Genomic DNA, 18512 nt, shown 5'->3' on the forward strand with positions numbered 1-18512 from the left:
ATCCAAATCACCATCTAATTCAATCTATTGTGAAAACAGCCAACGTCAGATTTCCATATCTACGAGGGTGTTATTTATATAATTATTTAGCTATGTAAATGAACGTGATGACAAATTTCATTGCTTTCAGAGTGAATTAGGCAGGGACTCAATTTTAATAAAGGCGAGAGCAGATACTTATACAATGCAATACTATAGTTGGTCTGAGGATCTGCTGGGTGAAAAGCCGTGAAATACAGAGGAAACACTGTGGGTAGGAGTTCAAAGGTTCAGGATTAAGCCTTGACCCACAGATTATCAGCTGAGTGACCCTGGTAAGTCAATTCACCTCTAAAAATATGCATTTTCTTCATTTAGAAAATAAAAACAGAAATACCTGCCTCCTTTCTCACAGTAATGTTGAAGAACTAGGTGAGACATGTATGAAAGTGCTTTCAAACATTTTAGCTGCGATTTCAGTGGAAGGCATTATAAATTAGGCACTGCGGAAGCGGATTTACTCTTTCAGACCTTGAGGGTAAGGCGAATTCAGTACAACAACTGGAGCACGGGTGGTGGTCTGGATGGAGGCCTAAGAGCATTGATACCTCATTCAAGGGCTTCATAATCCTGAGTAATTAATAGCTAAGATCGTATTACAGTTTATGAAATACACCAATCTCTGTAATTTCATTTATTGTTAATTTATCCCTAGAAATAAAGGCACTTAATCAAGAAAAATATGATACTACAAAACCAAATGTTTCAAAATCAATACAAACAGATTCTTAGAACTAGAACATGAGCCCATGAGCACCTGGCAGTGTTTGGCACAGACCATGAAACCAAGAAATATTTGTGGAGCTAATGGAATAAAAAGGTCCTGGATCTTCATGAAATTAGAATTCAATGTGAATTTTGAACATGCAGATGGATGTCCATGATATATCAAACTATACTCCCTGCAAGGGAAACAATGAAATAACAAGGTATTTCTACCCAACAGAACTCAGGTGACTGTCTCTGGCCTGACTACATCTAGTGTGACAGACCCAAGGATGCCTTCGTGCCATCATTTCTAAATTGAGTCATACATGATAAGTTCATGGTCATGGGTCACTTGTGATGGTCTGAGAGGGTATACTTAACTACAGGTGTTAATTTATAATGCCTCATTTTAATGTGGGATTTTATATGTCTCAAAGCATTGTCTCATACATTTCCCATGCCCTGGTTAAGATCACACTCCAAGGTGAACAAGATGACATCACAGCTCGTGTGTGCACATACAACCGTACTTGGTTCTTTAGGAGGCTGTGTGTGGTGAGCTTATGACGGTTCAACCCCAGCCACTTCTACATCTTGTCCTTGATCACATTTTCCCAGGATTTTAACCAGGTCTGGGAAACAGAAATTCCACTAAAATCACCCAGTTACTGGGTTTAATTGCCCCGTGTTCCGTGAAAAAAGCCCATGCAGACTCCATTTGGGAGAGCTCTTATCACTAGGTGCTTGCTTAAAAACAGCAGGCAGTATTTTCCTACTTTGCATATGAAGATTCATTAGTCACAGGACTACTGCATATGCTACTATGGTTTAAAAAACATGTACCGAAAGCACATAAACATTAATTTTATTTTAAAGAATTTCGAAAAGGCTAACCACTGAAAACTCCTTGGAACGCAGTAACACGACTCCTTATTTAAAAAAAGTATTGGCATGAAATAGTATTAACTGCTAAGACTCTAATACATGCACCCACAGATAGACACGCCTATTTCAACGAAGTTAACCTTACAAGAAGTTCCGAAATACCATCTAAAAATTTAAAGGACATAAACTGGGAGAGCATCCCACAATTTCAACCTACCTTTTGTGGCCACTCGGACACAGTCTATTTTGGTTTCCTGTGTCAAATAAAGAGGGGGGAAAAAGTCACTATTCGTGCTTTATTTAAAACAAATAAAAATATCTGTAGTTCTATTTAAATGCTGATAAGAAAAGAGCTCATTGTTCTGAGTGTGGTGTTAATCACACAATGATGAATTGCACTTAGATACAGGCTCACACGATGATCACTCCTTGTACCATGCTCAGATACATTTTCTGGCTCTGGAGCTGGTGGCCATGGGCATTTCTGGCGTGGGTGACAAATGAGGAGCTACACACACAATGTCTCTGCCTGGGGGCCCTGTCTTCTCCAGACCCTTGCTCACTCTGTGCAGATACTACTGAAGAAGAACTCTGGTCCTGGATTTCCCCCCTTTTCACTGGCAAAAGTCAAGTCAATGATACTTAGACCCATGCTGTGAAGGAGGGAAACCAGCATGGTGTCCAGAAAATTCCCATTTCTTTCTAAGGAGATTTTAATATCTTACCAGAGTTCTGGGTCGGTCTGAACAGAAAGGGGGAAAGAATTCAGGAACGACTCCATAGTTTTTATTTTGCTTTCATCTAATCTTTCTAAAGCTGCTTTCTCTCTCTCTCTCTCTCTCTCTCTCTCTCTCTGTCTCAAAAAAAAAAAAAGATACCTAATTTAGTTACAGCTATAGGAAGCATAAACTCTTCTGAAACCAAAGAAATGGGACAGAATATGCTAGAAAGACAGATGTTGTATATCTCACAAAATTTTAAATGAGCTGAATGTATGTGTTGTAGCTATACTACTTCCCTGTAAAATAGTAAGCAAAGCAGAATTGCTAGCCAACTTTTGGTACCAAGTAAAAACTGAAAATAAAAACCATCACGCTGACAACATATTCTCCCTACCAAAACGAATACCAATTTATTCATTTCTTTCCATAAATTTCTCTAGGTGAAAATAAGTTTACAAAGAAAAAAAACCACGTACATTTGTTCCAAGTAAACACACACACAAAAGCATGACTTTATTTCTTACCACTATCGTCCTTAATCTATGTTCACATTAATAACCCTAAATAGCCTAGGTAAACAGCCAGCTATAAAACTTACCCCATTGGCTCTACTAGCAGCTTGGAAATAAATTCTGTAGCTTTTATGGGGGAGAAGGGGAGTGTTCCAGTATCCGTTGTATGTCTTATTATCACCAATAGTAAAAGGCTGAGCAGCTTGGAGACTGTTTGCTGGGAATTCTGCAGCAAAGTAATACTGTGAGTTCAGAATTGATGCATTCTGGAAGTGAATTGGCACGGGGTAACACTTTAAGATTTCGGTTGTCTTTTTAGTTCTTCGAGGTCGTTCTTCCTCAACAACTACTTGATAGACACTAGGGAGGAAAAAAAGTATTGTCAGTGATATTTTATGATGATTGAGCTGATTCCCTTTGATTTCAACTGCATGGACCTGCAGGATATCCAAAATAAAGAATGCACTGGATTTAGTCAGTAAGGAGTACTAAGTACATAACAGATCCTCCCTTAACACTTGCTCAATGAAAGAGAAGGAAGGGGCTTAATATTCTCCCACAGAACTCTCTCACCCCAGGGGCGCCTGGATGGCTCAGTCAGTTGAGCGTCTGACTCTTGATTTCGGCTCAGGTCAAGATCCCAGGGTGGTGGGATTGAGCCCCACATCGGGCTCCGCGCCTGCTCAAGATTCTCTCTCTCTGTCTCTCTCTGTCTCTCTCTCTCTCTGTCTCTCTCTCTCTCTCTGTCTCTCGCCCTCTACCCCTCCCCTGCTTGTGAGCATGCTTTCTCTCTCAAAAATAAAAAAGTTAAAAATCTTAAAAAAAATAGCTCTCTCACCCCCAATAATACAATGTGGTTGAGGGGGAACAAAATTCACCAAAACTACAATTTATACACATGTATAACAATCTCTGCTATTTATATGAGGCAGACACTAAAATAATGTTTTTCTCACATGTAACCGAAGATGAATTTATAGAAAATTAACTCAGTTTACCTAACAAATGAAATTATATTAACTGTAAGTTTATTTTTAAAAAGGCAATGTAGGGGCGGCTGGGTGGCTCAGTCGGTTGAGCATCTGACTTCAGCTCAGGTTATGATCTCATGCTTCGTGAGTTCGAGCCACATGCAGGGCTCTGTGCTGATAGCTCAGAGCCTGCTTCGGATTCTGTGTCTCCCTCTCCCTCTGCCCCTCCCCTGCTCTAGCTCGTTTTTGCGCGCGCTCTCTCTCTCAAAACCAAGTAAACATTAAAAAATTAAAAAAAAATTAAAAAGGCAACATATTATTTTCTTCAATGACATCTGAAGGAATGCATGTGACATTTTAACAAGTCACAAAACACAGTATATAGCGATTCACGTTGAGCAAGGTTTAATGACCCATATTCTCCTACATTCTTTTGCCCCTCACCATATCAGATCAGTGGAAAGAGAGGACATAAGAAGATCTGAGAAAACAGACTGGAATTTTAGATGCCAAGGCCTTGGATCCTGAACTGGGTTATTTGAATTACATATAAAGATTAGATGGGGATGGCATCCTCTGTAGATGCCTGTATGGACAGGAGTTCCAGCACCTACCCACCTTCCTCCCTGCCCCCTACCAATGCCTGAATTTTGAAGTAACCACAGGAGAATGAGACCAACTTTGAAGAGACGGGTGTTTCTGTGAAGATATATATTTTAAGGGCATGATGAACATTTGTGTAGTTTGGGTGGGGAAAAAGAGTTTCTGATACTGAGAAAAACTAACTCTTGCCAGCAGCTTTCAAGAACTGAATCCAGGGGCGCCTGGGTGGCACAGTCGGTTAAGCGTCCGACTTCAGCCAGGTCACGATCTCGCGGTCCGTGAGTTCGAGCCCCGCGTCGGGCTCTGGGCTGATGGCTCAGAGCCTGGAGCTTGTTTCCGATTCTGTGTCTCCCTCTCTCTCTGCCCCTCCCCCGTTCATGCTCTGTCTCTCTCTGTCCCAAAAATAAATAAACGTTGAAAAAAAAATTTAAAAAAAGAACTGAATCCAGAATAGATTGGCAAGGAAATGCATCTTTTTCTCACTGTATCAGAAAAGCACCGGGACTCTCTCCGGAACGATGTTGCAATCCTAGAGTTGCTCACACTGGGACTCCTTAATGCTGAAGAAGAACCGGTGAGAGGAGCCTACCATCCCCAGCGGCCTGGGGAGGCCCCTCTTTGGGTCTCGCCCTTGTGTCCTCTGAATGTGCATTCAGTGAAATCACCTATTTCTGGGAGTACAACCACTTAGCACGTTCTACTACAGGAATGCAATCCAGCAGCTGCTGTTCGGTTTGTAATCTTGCCCAAAGAAAAATCAATTGTTGTAGAACATCAGAATGATTGCTCAGTAGACAGGTGGTACAGTAGGTTCACAGTGTAATGATAATGCGAATTCTGAGTGTGGTGTGAACATAAATAAATAAAAACAAGAAATATGACTCTTGCTTCCTAACCTCCTAACATCAGAGACTTTCTATTGGTTATGTTAAGTTGCTCCACCAAATCTGATGTAATTCTCAGTGCATGATGGGTCTGACATGAAAGAATGCACGTAGGAAGCATCTTCCTCTAGGGAAGACAAGAACACATATGGAGATAAAGTGGACTCGGATTTCTTGCCCCCTTCTCCCTGACTTCTTACGTGTATAGTTAGATGTGGCGAATTTAAAATATATCTGCAAATTCTGACACTTCTCCCATCTAGAATGAAATCATGCCATTTGCAGCAACATGGATGGAACTGGAAGGTATTATTCCGAGTGAAATAAGTCAGTCAGAGAAGGACAGATATCATGTTTTCACACACATGTGGAACTTGAGAAACTTAACAGAAGACCATGGGGGAAGGGAAGGGAAAAAAATAGTTACAGAGAGGGAGGGAGACAAACTGTAAGAGACTCTTAAATACAGAGAACAAACTGAGGGTGGATGGGGGGCGGGGGGGAGGGGAAAATGGGTGATGGGCATTGAGGAGAGCATTTGCTGGGATGAGCACTGGGTGTTGTATGTAAGTGATGAACCATGGGAAACTACCCCAGAATCCATGAGCATACTTTACACATTGTATGTTAGCCAATTGGACAATAAATGATATTAAAAAATAAAAGTAAAAACATAAAGTGCTTAGGTGTCCAACGACAACAACAACAAAAGAATGGGCTTGGCCAACCTTAATGACTACATACAACGAAAAGAATGTAACAAAGGGGTCATCGGTAACTCTCAAGGTGCTGGTCAGAGAAGGCTATGCATCTTCAGCCAGGTTCCCCAGGAGAGCTAGCTTTCTGGGAGAAGAAGCCAGCCACCACATAAATGGTGCAATGACCCTGAACCTGCCACACCGGAGAGGCCACCTGCAGGCACTCTGCCCTGCAGTCCCGAAGAACTCCCAGGCAACAACTGGCATCACTGACAGCCATGTGCGTGGACCATCTTGGAAGGCTCTGAAGGCGGAGCCTTCAGATGATGGCCATCCTGAGACGCCAAGCAGGAACTGCCCAGCCAACCCTCTGCTGGCCTACACAATCGCCACAAAATAGAAATGTTCTTCTAAGCTGCTGAGTTTTGGAGTAGTTGGATATGTAGCAAATGCTAAAGCAGAGTATCAGGTCATACAATAGCAAGAGTAAGGGGTCAAGGTCAAAGCAAAAGACAGCACAATGCAGACAACAGTTGATTCATGAAGAAGTTTAACCTAGTCTGCCACTAAATACATACAGCACTGAGAAAATGTGACTGTTCTCTTGAAACGCCTTTTGTAGGGCTGGGGGGAGAGTGGCATGTGCATTGATCTATGCTCTTATCTGAATTCTGCTAACAACTGGGGTTTTAAATTAACTCCTTTGGGTCTTAATTTGTTTTTTTTTTCCCAATGAAATGAAAGAGTTAGATGGATCTATAAGGTGCATTTTATACTTTTATTCAGCATTTTAGTCAGCATGCAAGAGCTACTCTCAAAAAAATGGATAAAGCAAAGGAATAATTAACTGCTTTCCAAAGGGACTCTCCATTAAATAAAATGATGTTTAACACTGGCTCCCTTTTATCAGCTTTTCCGAATTGTTTGCTACATGACACTATTTTCAAAATTTCACCTTACAAACAACTCTGGAAAACCTGTATACCAGACAAAGTGGAAATGCGAAGATACACGTGAAGGAAAAAAAGTTGCAGAAACTATTCCATACAGGAAGTGCTAGGCGGGGAGTCTGGCACATGCAGGCTTTGTTTTCCCCTTTTGATGATGCAAGAACTGAGGTTCTGAGGTGAAGCGCCCATTCCATCCGGGGCTCACAGCTGATGAGGTAGCGGACGTGGTCTCATGACCATCAGACAAGGCAGTAGTAGTAGCACGACCTGTTACAAGTCCTGGTTAAGGTGCTCATTTGAACCGTCTATGCCACAGGCATCTTGCCCCGCTTTTGCGGTTACAACCGACATACAAACTGGTTCCCACCTACTTCCCATCATCAATTTCAGTACTGTTAGAGAGATTCTTTCTCTTTTATCACATCAATGGGGCTACAGATGGAAATTACACCTTTGACCTCAATTCATTCTCCCATCCCTCTCCGAGTCATTAATAACTTCCAGGGAGAACATCCCTGGACTTTGCAGGGAGGCCAGCACCTGACTCGTGTCCTGTTCAGCTCTCGATCCCAACCAGGAACCTCGGTGCCATCGGTGACAGTGATCACTCATTTTTCATGTCTAACTCCTCTGAAAGACTAGCACCATCGCTTCCAGACTGTCCAAGTCCCACCATGTTGAACACCTTGTCCTCTATTCCTTTGCCCTGGCCTGGACCCAAGTTTGTTACTGAAATGGTGTTCTCCCCAACACCCTGAAATACTCTGCTGCTCTCAGCAGATGACCCTAATTCATAAAAGGACTGACCCTACCTCATAAAAAGAGTGAGTCCCTCTCATGAACCCTCTGTCGGGGGCTCATGATCTGCTCCCCCATTGTGATGTACTCTTGCTCTGCTCCACACTCACAAAAACATACTTCTTGTAAAGACTAATAATCATTTGTGTCTATTTATCAACACTTCCAAAAACCTCAAGTTCCTGGAGGAAAAGGTCTACAGTTTAGTCATCTCTGTGTCTCAGCACACTTGGAATGAAGTGGGCCATGAGATAGATATTTTTGGAGCATAATATAATCCAGAAGTAATTTCTAGTTTATATGCATTATATATAGTAGTAGGGAAGAAATACACCGGTAATCACAAATATGCTGTTTTACTAAAATTTAATACTAAGTTTATTTTGCATTCATTTCTTGAATATCCAAGAGCTAACAGAAGAAGAAATGATCAAGAAACAGGTTTTACGATGAGAGAATGCGGGGTAGATTGTAAGTTTATTCAGGATAACTCAGAATTGAATAATGAGCCCTGAGAGAATCAAAAGCTGCCTCTCTGTTTTCCTACCCTCTTCTCAAACCTTCACCTCTCACTTCCCATCCATCTTTTCCCCAACTCTGCTGTGCATGTGTTGTGTTGTGAGTGTTGTGTGTGCATTTACTCATTTATTAACTCAAGGAATGTTCTTGAGCACCTACTATGTGCCTGGCAGTACTTTAACTTGAACAATTCAATGTTTCACGTTCCCTAAGGAGAGAAAATTTTGTTTTGTAATTTAAATACCATCTAAGTGAATACGGGCAAAAAAAAAAATTTGATTTTTCCAAGCAGGAATTTTATGAGGGTTAGATGAAAACTTGAGAATTAAATGATTATTTAGTGGACCCCCATTTTTTTTCAATATATGAAATTTATTGTCAAATTGGTTTCCATACAACACCCAGTGCTCATCCCAAAAGGTGCCCTCCTCAGTACCCATCACCCACCCTCTCCTCCCTCCCACCCCCCATCAACCCTCAGTTTGTTCTCAGTTTTTAACAGTCTCTTATGCTTTGGCTCTCTCCCACTCAAACCTCTTTTTTTTTTTCCTTCCCCTCCCCCATGGGTTTCTGTTAAGTTTCTCAGGATCCACATAAGAGTGAAACCATATGGTATCTGTCTTTCTCTGTATGGCTTATTTCACTTAGCATCACACTCTTCAGTTAGTGGACCCCCATTTTAGCCAATAGCCAATGGATCTGTTATGTTATATACTCCACTCCACTCATATTACTTTTTAAATGGTTACCATCTAGTCATCTTCAGATATATTAAAGGAAGAACTAAGTTGACTAGAGCAATTTCAAACCCAAAATGTCTTTTCATCCTGGCTCCACAAGAGAAATTAGATTTGCAAGCATCCAGACCTCAAATCTATTTGCTCTTTAATAATTTAAGCACTGAAAGGTCAAGCAGCTCTTTTCTATTCCCCTTTATCAACGTCCAAGCGCTAATGAAAAATAGCTAAATCCTATCTGCTGCCCAACTGCCACACATTGCTGTCTTGCTGATGGAAATTAACACATTATTGGCACCTAGGTCAATGGCACCTCAACAGAACTCTCTGGCTGATAGGCTTTTCATCGGTGCCAATACCATCATTTCACTAGTGAATTTCCTAAAATCTGTGCAACCCCAATTGTAATCTCAAAGAGTAGCTTTGAAAATCTTACTCTTTGAATGGTTTTTCTAAAAAGATTTAACAAAGCAAGTTCTCAAGGATCGAAAACCAAGCAGAAGTTTCTAGCTTAGTAGGCTGACTTAAAATTCTATTATCCTTTTAATGTATTACTCATGCTCCTTTTGTTTATTAAAGTCACACCATGCCTATCCTTATCCCGCTCTTCTGGAATTTAAAGTTACATAAAATCTTCCTATCGCTTTTGCAATCTGAAGGCATGATCCACAGTGAAGATGATTCTGCCAAAAATGTGACATCACTAGATCATAACTTTCTTCTGGAATGAAATTCAATTTAAAGTTTCATTTATGCGAGGCTTTTCTACAACAACACTCTAAGACTTTTATAAGGAGAATAAGGAATCTGCATTTATATAGACTGGCACACGACGACGTATAACCTAGAAAAGAACATCAGAACATCTTTCGTGTATTCTGTTAAACCTGAAAGTTCAAATGTGATGAGATACGTTTGGTGTTTTCTAACTTTGAAGACGTTGAGGAGAAGAAGCCTGCTGTAGAGTTGAAATTGACTTTAAAATTTGGGTCTTAATGCATTTCAAGATTAAACCCGTAGCTGTAAGTCCATTTTTCTTATCCACTTATTCTATTTCTTATCAGCATAAAATATTGGAGGGTTATACAACTGGATAACAGAACAGAGGGTGAGGGAAAGGGGAGAGAGGGAGAGAAGTTAACGATCCATTTCATTGTTGCTTTTGCTAATCTTTTAAAGTCTGCACTTCTGATCATTTCAGACTTAGACTTCGAATATTGTTCATTTCATGGTACCTCATAGTGCCTTTTAGTTTAATTTGCAATTTTTGGTAAAACCATCTCTTCTGTATGTACAAAAAAAGAATACAGACTAGCAGTACTATCTTCCTGAAGATTTTTTTTTTTGAGGGTGGGAGGGCGATGGAAAAGGAAAGTATAAATTCTATGCAAAGCACGTAATATAAATGTGTGATTAAAGTTTATTGCCACGCAAGAACACAGAATTTATTTTCTCCCCGTTCTTGGTTTGGTCCTTCTCTTTTCGTAAACCTGTCAGCACTTAACTGGAATGACACCCTAATCATTCAAACAGCCTAGTACAACTAAACTAAGTTTTAAAAATACTGTCATCAGTTAAAAGTTAGGGGGAAAAAAGGTCAGTTCACTATGTCCCATGTGTTGATCATCATGACTAGGATTCTTCAGAGATCTTCGCATAACACTCGTAATGCAAGTAGCTGACCTAACACGGCGCTGGTCACTAAATCAGAAATGCCGACTGGCACCTAGTTGTGCACAGACGGTGGGCACTGTGCAACATGCCTCGCAGCCTCAATAGATCTGGGGGTTGAATATTCTACGTTAGCGACTTTAATTTCTCTTTGTCCTGCTCTCTTCTAGGTAAGATTGGCCATAAATTGCTTTGGAATATTTGCGGGCACCACAAATATATTTTATGTTCTCTCAGCCAAGATTCATCATAAGGAGCGAGCCTCGCATCCGCAAGTTACCGCCGTTCTGTGGGTGCGTGTGCGCGTGTGTGCATGCGTGTATCATGCATGTGCAAGTGTGCCCGAGCATGCGTCCAGGACCCTGCTGCTCTGCCAGTCAGTGATAAAATCTGATACAATAAAATATTAATTACAGCTGAAAGGTTGGGTGAGAAATATGAAGTCGATTACAGTTCCATATCGTGCACAAAGGACAGGAAGAAAAAATCGTTTAGTTATGGAGGTTTGGGATAATAAAGTAAAAACTAAAACATTAGATTCAGGCTGAGCAGCTCTGTAAAAGGCCACCTGTTATTAATCTTCACAACAGGCACCACATTTCAAGTAAATGAGTCCTAGATGGAACCTCTTTAAGACAGAATTCTCCCCGTTTTAACAAATGAAGCCGTTTCCTTTGCAGATTTTATTTCCCCTAAGCTAATCATAATCGAATCATCGCAATTTCATAACAAACATATGATTATAAAAATTATAATTCAAGGTCAGCTACTACTATTAAGGTGTGTTTTCTTAAAGAGCACTAGTGATTTGAATAAAAATGGAAACTGAATGCCACCAAAGCCACACTAAATGTTTTCATTACTGCATGTTTGTATTATGATTTGATTTAACAAAGCAAGTTCTCAAGGATCGAAAACCAAGCAGAAGTTTCGGAATCTTTCAGTCCCTCGAAGTTCTAAGACTGCAGGCTAGGTAAGCTGGAACAGAAATGCCACCATCAACGAGGCAGGTGAACCAAAGGGGGTACCCTTGAGAGAACAATGAACTGAGAGTCTCCATACCACAGGCAACTGGGTCCAGCTTTGCCACTAAATCACCGACTGACCAGGAAGGTCCTTTCAAGTTCTGACATCTTATGACCCCTGACACAAGATCAGGCGACTTTCCACATCAATACATGAGAAGAAAATTATTTCATTTCCATGCCCTCCACCCTCCATTTTCACAATATTTATCATGTGTCAAGCACTGTGCCAGGCACAGGGGAAGAAGAAAAGGAGGAATTGGTCACTCACTGCCCTTGTCCTTGAAGACCAGCCTAAGGGCGTCAGAAATAGGTCACTCCAACAAAGAACTGCTGTGACAAGCACCTGACATGGGTTTGTACGTAACACACACACACACACATAGCATGTACACAAACCTTAGCGTAACGGGACACAGGGAAGGAATGACAATGTTTATGCCCAGTTCTTAGAGCATCCGCTTCATGGAGGACATCTGGGCTGGACCTAGCGCCCAAACACTCCCACCGCTAACACCCAAATACGGCGGTACTGCCTAGGGCCACCAGCTGTCTCCCAAATTAAACATAAAGGGATGGGAACAGAAAAGCTAAGGTCTTTAGATTCCCCTACACAGTCCCCATTCTCTCCAACCACTTGTGCAAACAAAGTTCCAACAAGCTTTCCCAGCACACTCACTAATGACTGCCTGCAACAGCTTCCAAGAGCCCACAAGGACTCTACATCCAGAGTACAGAAGACTGCAGGGAGTGGGCTATGCCCAGCCCTGATACCTCCTGAAGTCCTGGCCGGTGTGCCCCAAGGGTTCCCCAAGTTACCTCAAGAGCAACCCCCAGAGTGACAGGGCTTTCCTTACAATTTCAGTACTGCCCAGCTCCTGGCAAAAGTGCACCTCGGGGTGTGACGACGAGCAGCGTTCCTCGTCTTGACTCCCACAGCCTCCAGTGATGCCTGAGGTGAGGGCCAAGCACCTAGCGGTCTCTGCTCTCTGGGGGCGGGAGGGTGAAGACGCCCATGGGCACACAGTCCTACGCTCTGTTCCATTCTACCTCTCTCCAAATCACTGTCAGGCAAATTTGCAAGTACTCTTCCTGCCCTGTATAATCACTCCTCAGGTCACAAGATGCACAATGTCTTAAATTTAGGACTGCAATTGATACCCATTTTCATCACGCAGGTCAAATCAAAGTAACTCCAGGTGGGCATTGCTGTGCTTTGGCGGGGGGCGTGGCTGCAGAGTTTGGGCCTGAGAACCCTCTCCGGCTGTCCCTGTCCACAGGCTGCCTCTCTCCGCAGAAGGCCTAGCTGAGCACGGGGGTGGGGCTCGCTGGTGCACCTGCCCTGGAGGCCCCGGTAATAAGACTGGCGCTCTGATCTAATACACAGAATCCTTCAGAGGAGATTATGCTGAAGAAAAGAACATTTGAAAAATAGGGGGAGGAAAGCTACGCACTATATTTTCATGCACAAAAGCAAGTTTGAAATGGAGTTTGAGGGAAAGTTAAATTAAGTTTCATTGTATAAACGCTCAAATTCATCTACTCTATTATTATTATCTTCCCCTGCCATTTTTAAAGCTTCTTTTCAAGGGTTCTTGAAGAACAAACTTAGTTTCCAAAATGAATTTTCAAAGAGATGACTGACATTGTCATCCTAGAAGCAACATTAATAAAAATGATCTTTGTTTCCCGGCAGTAAAGGAATCCAGAGTATTATTTTTTAATACAATAAAATTCACCTAAAATCATGTGGGGGAAGGATGGTAGTGGTGGTAATAAGAGATTTAGCACCTTTTGTTAACACACACTGTTGCAACTCAGCTATAATAAGTAATAAAAAAAAAAACCCAAGCCAACATAGTAATAAAAAATTGAAGTTTTACCAGTGAATGACATTTTGGTCTTTGTGACTATGGGTATCCCGATGAAAAAAGAAAAAACAAATTAGGTAGGAAGTCAGATATTTAGAACTCTTTTTCTAAAACAATTTTAGCACCAGATAGAGTCTTTCAGAAAGTTCAAACACTGGCAAAAGAACATTTAGCCCAGAGGGTTTATGATGGTCCTGCAGTTCTCATTTCTTCAATAAATAAAAGGGAACAATTAAAAAGCCACTAATAAGCATTTTAAAAGAAATGGTATATTTTTTCTTGATTCTCTGGAGACTATTAAGAATGGGGAACTGAAGGAGAACATGCACATCAACAAAAAAAGACTGATTAATTTGATTACAATGATCCAATACACTAAAGCAAATTTGTTTAATCCATGTCCTTCAAGTGTTTGAAACTGTACTGTTAAACACTGAGTAGATCAAGGGCGCCTGGGTGGCTCAGCTGGTTAAGCCTCCGACTTCAGCTCAAGTCACAATCTCACAACTTGTGAGTTCGAGCCCCGCATGGGGCTCTTTGCTGACGGCTCAGAGGCCTGGAGCCTGCTTCAGATTCTGTGTCTCCCTCTTACTCGCTGCCCCTCCCTCACTCATGCTCTGTCTCTGTCTCTCTCTCAAGAATAAATAAACATTAAAAAAAAATTAAACACTGAGTAAATTGTAATGGAGTTGGGCTTCACCAAAAAAAAAAAAAAAAAAAAAAAAAAAAAGAAGAAGAAGAAGAAAACAATAAGAAAAAAAACCCTCCTAAAATTAAGTAACAGGGATAAACCCCAAAGATTCTGATTGATCATAATTTAAAGTTAAAGGTGTAATTAATGTTTCTTAATGCTAGAAGAGACAATGAAGACAGGATATTAATTTGTGGAGTGGTTCATCCATGCAAAGGAAGGTGTAACCAGTCTGGTTCCAGAAAGAATCTGCAGGGAAGATGTCTGAGGGCTGACGAGGGGACGGGGGACGGGGGACGGGGGGGGGGGGGGGGAGGGACTCCTGGGAGGAAGCAGGTGCCTGAAGTTCACATGGCTTCGCTGGTCATGTGATGCTGTGCAGGGGAGAGTGCTGGCTGTTCACCTCCACAGACCTCACTTCTTCCCGTGCACAAGGATGCCGGCATCTGACAAAAAGTCTGCTCTTGACGATTAGGAATCACCTCATAAAGGACCAAGCATCGGCCTGATGCATTAGAGCTACCATTCCAAGTCTCAATGATTATTCGTTTTTTATTATCATAATTATTTTTCCTGTAGGACATACTGCTCAGATCATAACTGAGGTTCAGGAATATCACAGTAGGACCTGGCAAATTTCCCAAGATGTGGGCAGAAGAAAAGGGGCCACCAGGTTATCTAGTTATTGTTATCGCCATCAGTAGAGTAGAGGCCAGAATCACATCAATAATAAATAAGTAAAGCTTTCCTATGTTGAGCAGATAACATCTGTGCTGATACCACCCTGAGTGCTTTTGCTGACTGTCATTAATTCTCGCATGTCCTCTGAGGTAGGTTCTTACTCACATCTAATTGATGAGGAAGGAACATGAGACTCAAAAAAGTTACATCAACTTGTCTAAGGTTACGGCACAAATAAGCACCGGGATGTAAACCCAGGACCGTCAAACTGCACACTGTGGTTGGCAGCATTGTTTACGATTCTGAACACCTTTGTGCCCTCCTTCCCAGGAAAGAGCTATTATTTGTAACTACTCTAACCAATAGTGGTTGATGGAACCAAGGGTCTTCTGAAACTTCGATGCTTTTACAGAATGAATGTGTATTATTAATACCACACACACAGTTCTTACAGCTTCCCTAAAATTACTGTCAGAAAATGGGTTACCTTTAGAACATAGATCCTATTCAAGTGATAATCACAGTATATGGGCATAAAAGTTAAAGGGAAGTGATGCTTAGAAATTTGAAGTTTACAGGGCGCCTGGGTGCCTCAGTCAGTTGAGCGTCTGACTGTTGATTTCAACTCAGGTCATAATCCCAGGGTCATGGGATCGAGCCCCATGTTGGGCTCTGAGCTGAGAATGGAGCCTGCTTAAGATTCTCCCTTTCTGTCCCTCTGCCCCTCTCCCGCACTTGTGTGCATGCTCTCTCAAAAATATAAGCACATACATACATAGATTTGAAGTTTTATTACTAAAAGCATGATATAAAGGAAACAAGACTAAATAGCAATCTAGTCAACATGCTTTGTTAAGCAAATACTGATATCATAGTTTTTACCCCTTTATTTTATTTTTTTAAATTTATTCTTGAGAGAGAGAGACAGACAGACCATGAGCGGGGGAGGGGCAGAGGGAGAGAGGGACACAGAATTGGAAGCAGGTTCCAGGCTCTGAGCTGTCAGCAGAGTCTGACGTGGGGCTCGAACGCACAAGCCATGACATCATGACCTGAGCCAAAGTCGGACACTTTACTGACTGAGCCACCCAGGCACTCCAGCTTTACCCCTTTAAAACAAAATTTTTTTGATGTTAGTTTTGAGAGAGAGAGAGAGAGAGAGAGAGAGAGAGAGCAAGCACACATACACCAGTAGGGGAGGGGCAGAGAGAGGGAAACAGAGGCTATGAAGTGGGCTTTGCACTGACAGCAGACAGCCCCATGTGGGGCCCAAACTCACAAACTGAGAGGTCATCACCTGAGCTGAAGTCAGGTACTTAACCGAATGAGCCACCAAGGTGCCCCCATAGTTTTACCCTTTTTGAGCACTTAACACTTTTTGAGCACTTAACAAAGAGCTGTTGCCTGTATCAGTCTTCATGACAATGCTGTGAGACAGGCGGAGCATGTGATGGACTCCAATGTTAGAACCGAAGAAAGATTCGAAAGTTCACAGGATGCCCCAATCTCACAAACCCAAGGCTTCTGGTCCATGCTGAGTGTTCTTTTAATTAAAAAAGAAAACATTTTTTAACGTTTATTTTTGAGAGAAAGACATAGTGCAAGCAGGGGAGGGGCAGAGAAAGAGAGGGAGACACAGAATCGGAAGCAGGCTCCAGGCTCCGAGCTGTCAGCGCAGAGCCCGATGCAGGGCTCGAACCTACAAACCGCGAAATCATGACTGAGCCGAGGTTGGACGCTTAACCAACAGAGCCACCCGGGTGCCCCTGAGTGTTCTTTTAATTAGATGAAGTCCTATGAATGATTTACATTTAGAAATACCAGATTCCACTCACTCTAAGTAAAACTTCGGTCATTTGGAGAAAACTGCGCATGTAGGCACCTGCCAGCCTCCTTTCACCCAATAACCTTTGTGTTTGGTGGGAGTCATGGCACCGAAACACCCACCCGGGTGACCTGGTAACTTTCTGCCAGGATGCCTCATGGGCCAATTTTCCTTCCTCTGTGGCCAAATGTGCAAATGCAATCATATCTCTGCCCCATTAAAAATCCTACAGTCCCATGATTTATGTGTGTTGAGGGTGGCAGGCGGGCAGAAGAGGGAAGAAGGAAGAAGATTCTACGCTAAAAATACATCAAAGCTACCTGGCATATTCTCAGTGCTGAGCATATATTTACATCTTTTCAGCCGGAAGATGGCCTGAAGGGGAGGCTGACCCAGGAAGGGACTGGATGATAGACACCTTCCACATTAAACAAAGTCTGGAACTATCCTGAGGGCAGTGGCGAAACCCTGATGGATTCTGAAGCCAAAGAGCCAAAGACCCCTGCAGCCACACTGTGCAGTGGGAACTGGAGAGCTGAGAAAGGCAAAAGTATGAGCTGAGGCAGTGATGAGTAAAAGAGAAAAGGGGGTGTCAGTGACCTTGAGAAGTGAGAAGCAGGATAGCGTCCAAAGGAGTCAGTGCAGATGTGCAAGATTATAGGGACCGTCCTGATGGAATGTGAATTTGGAGTAATGGCTTATTTGAAAGTGGCTTTTCTGAATTTCTCTTCTAGTTAAAAAAAAAAAAACCAACAACGAATTGATTCAAGGGTAAAGATAGGGTATTCTTTCATGCTTCTGTGCTATACGGATGGGACATGGAATTTAACTTTTATTTAGGGATGAAAATATAAATTTAAAATCCTTCTCCTTCCTGATACGTCCAACCAGTTAAAAGGAGATTTCAGTCCTTTGGCTTCTTATCTATGAAAGTTTCAGCGATAATTACTTTTGCTCAACAAGAAGAAGATGAGGTTCAATTCAATAAACATTTATTGCACACTTAATTAGGTTTGAGGTACTGAATGATATTCAGGAACTAAATTATGAAAATCATTTTGTGATCATTTTGCATTTTCTATTACATTTACATATATTTTACATAATGATTACCCTAGGAAAATGCTCACTTTCAGCATTAAATGCATAAATCTAATTAATACTCCTGAGTGCCGGTCAAACCTCATTCTTCTATATGTGTGTGTTTTTAATGGTGTTTACTAAGATGACCACCGTTTACATCTCTTTACTTTCTCATGTTCCAGGCTTTTCTACAGGTTGTTCCTCTTCTGGGTGGACCTACACCTGTATCTAACCTCCCACTGGCCACCTCCTACTTCTCTTTTGCGTTTCACCTTAAAGAGCATATCCTGATCCCCTGTTGAGATTTTGTCCTCTGTTTGATGCTCTTTGAGTACTCTGGACTTTTCTATCCGGCTTGATCAGTAGATATTCGGTGAAAGAAGAAAGAATGAACAAATAATGGCCAAAGGTCAACTGTGAGATTTCCTGTAACACTTTGCAAGGCTAAAACTGGCAAGAATTTTAACTTGAGACGACTAATTGCAGAGAACGCTTATCACTTCTCATTTAGCAGAAAGCACAGCATTGACACTGGTCAGGAAAACACTTTCAGGGCAAAGCAGAGAAGCTGAATACCTGGGACACAGAACAACACAAAAGGGATGTGGTGATACGGGAAAACTCACATTGCTCCCTATC

At 41.8% G+C, this 18512-nt stretch overlaps 1 protein-coding gene across 5 annotated transcripts in view; it reads right to left on the minus strand.

Annotated features, from left to right (window-relative positions):
• PTPRM (protein tyrosine phosphatase receptor type M) overlaps positions 1-18512 on the minus strand; it is a 797090-nt gene that overhangs the window by 266344 nt on the left and 512234 nt on the right. For all 5 annotated transcript variants that reach the window (XM_047827576.1, XM_047827574.1, XM_047827573.1 and 2 more), the window contains exons 12-13: positions 2953-3226; positions 1850-1886 (exon numbers count right to left, since the gene is read on the minus strand). In XM_047827576.1, coding sequence (XP_047683532.1) covers positions 1850-1886; positions 2953-3226 — 311 coding nt within the window. The remainder of the gene's footprint in view (positions 1-1849; positions 1887-2952; positions 3227-18512) is intronic.

This window comes from Prionailurus viverrinus, chromosome D3 (assembly GCF_022837055.1).
Source record: "Prionailurus viverrinus isolate Anna chromosome D3, UM_Priviv_1.0, whole genome shotgun sequence".
Lineage (NCBI taxonomy): Eukaryota > Metazoa > Chordata > Mammalia > Carnivora > Felidae > Prionailurus > Prionailurus viverrinus.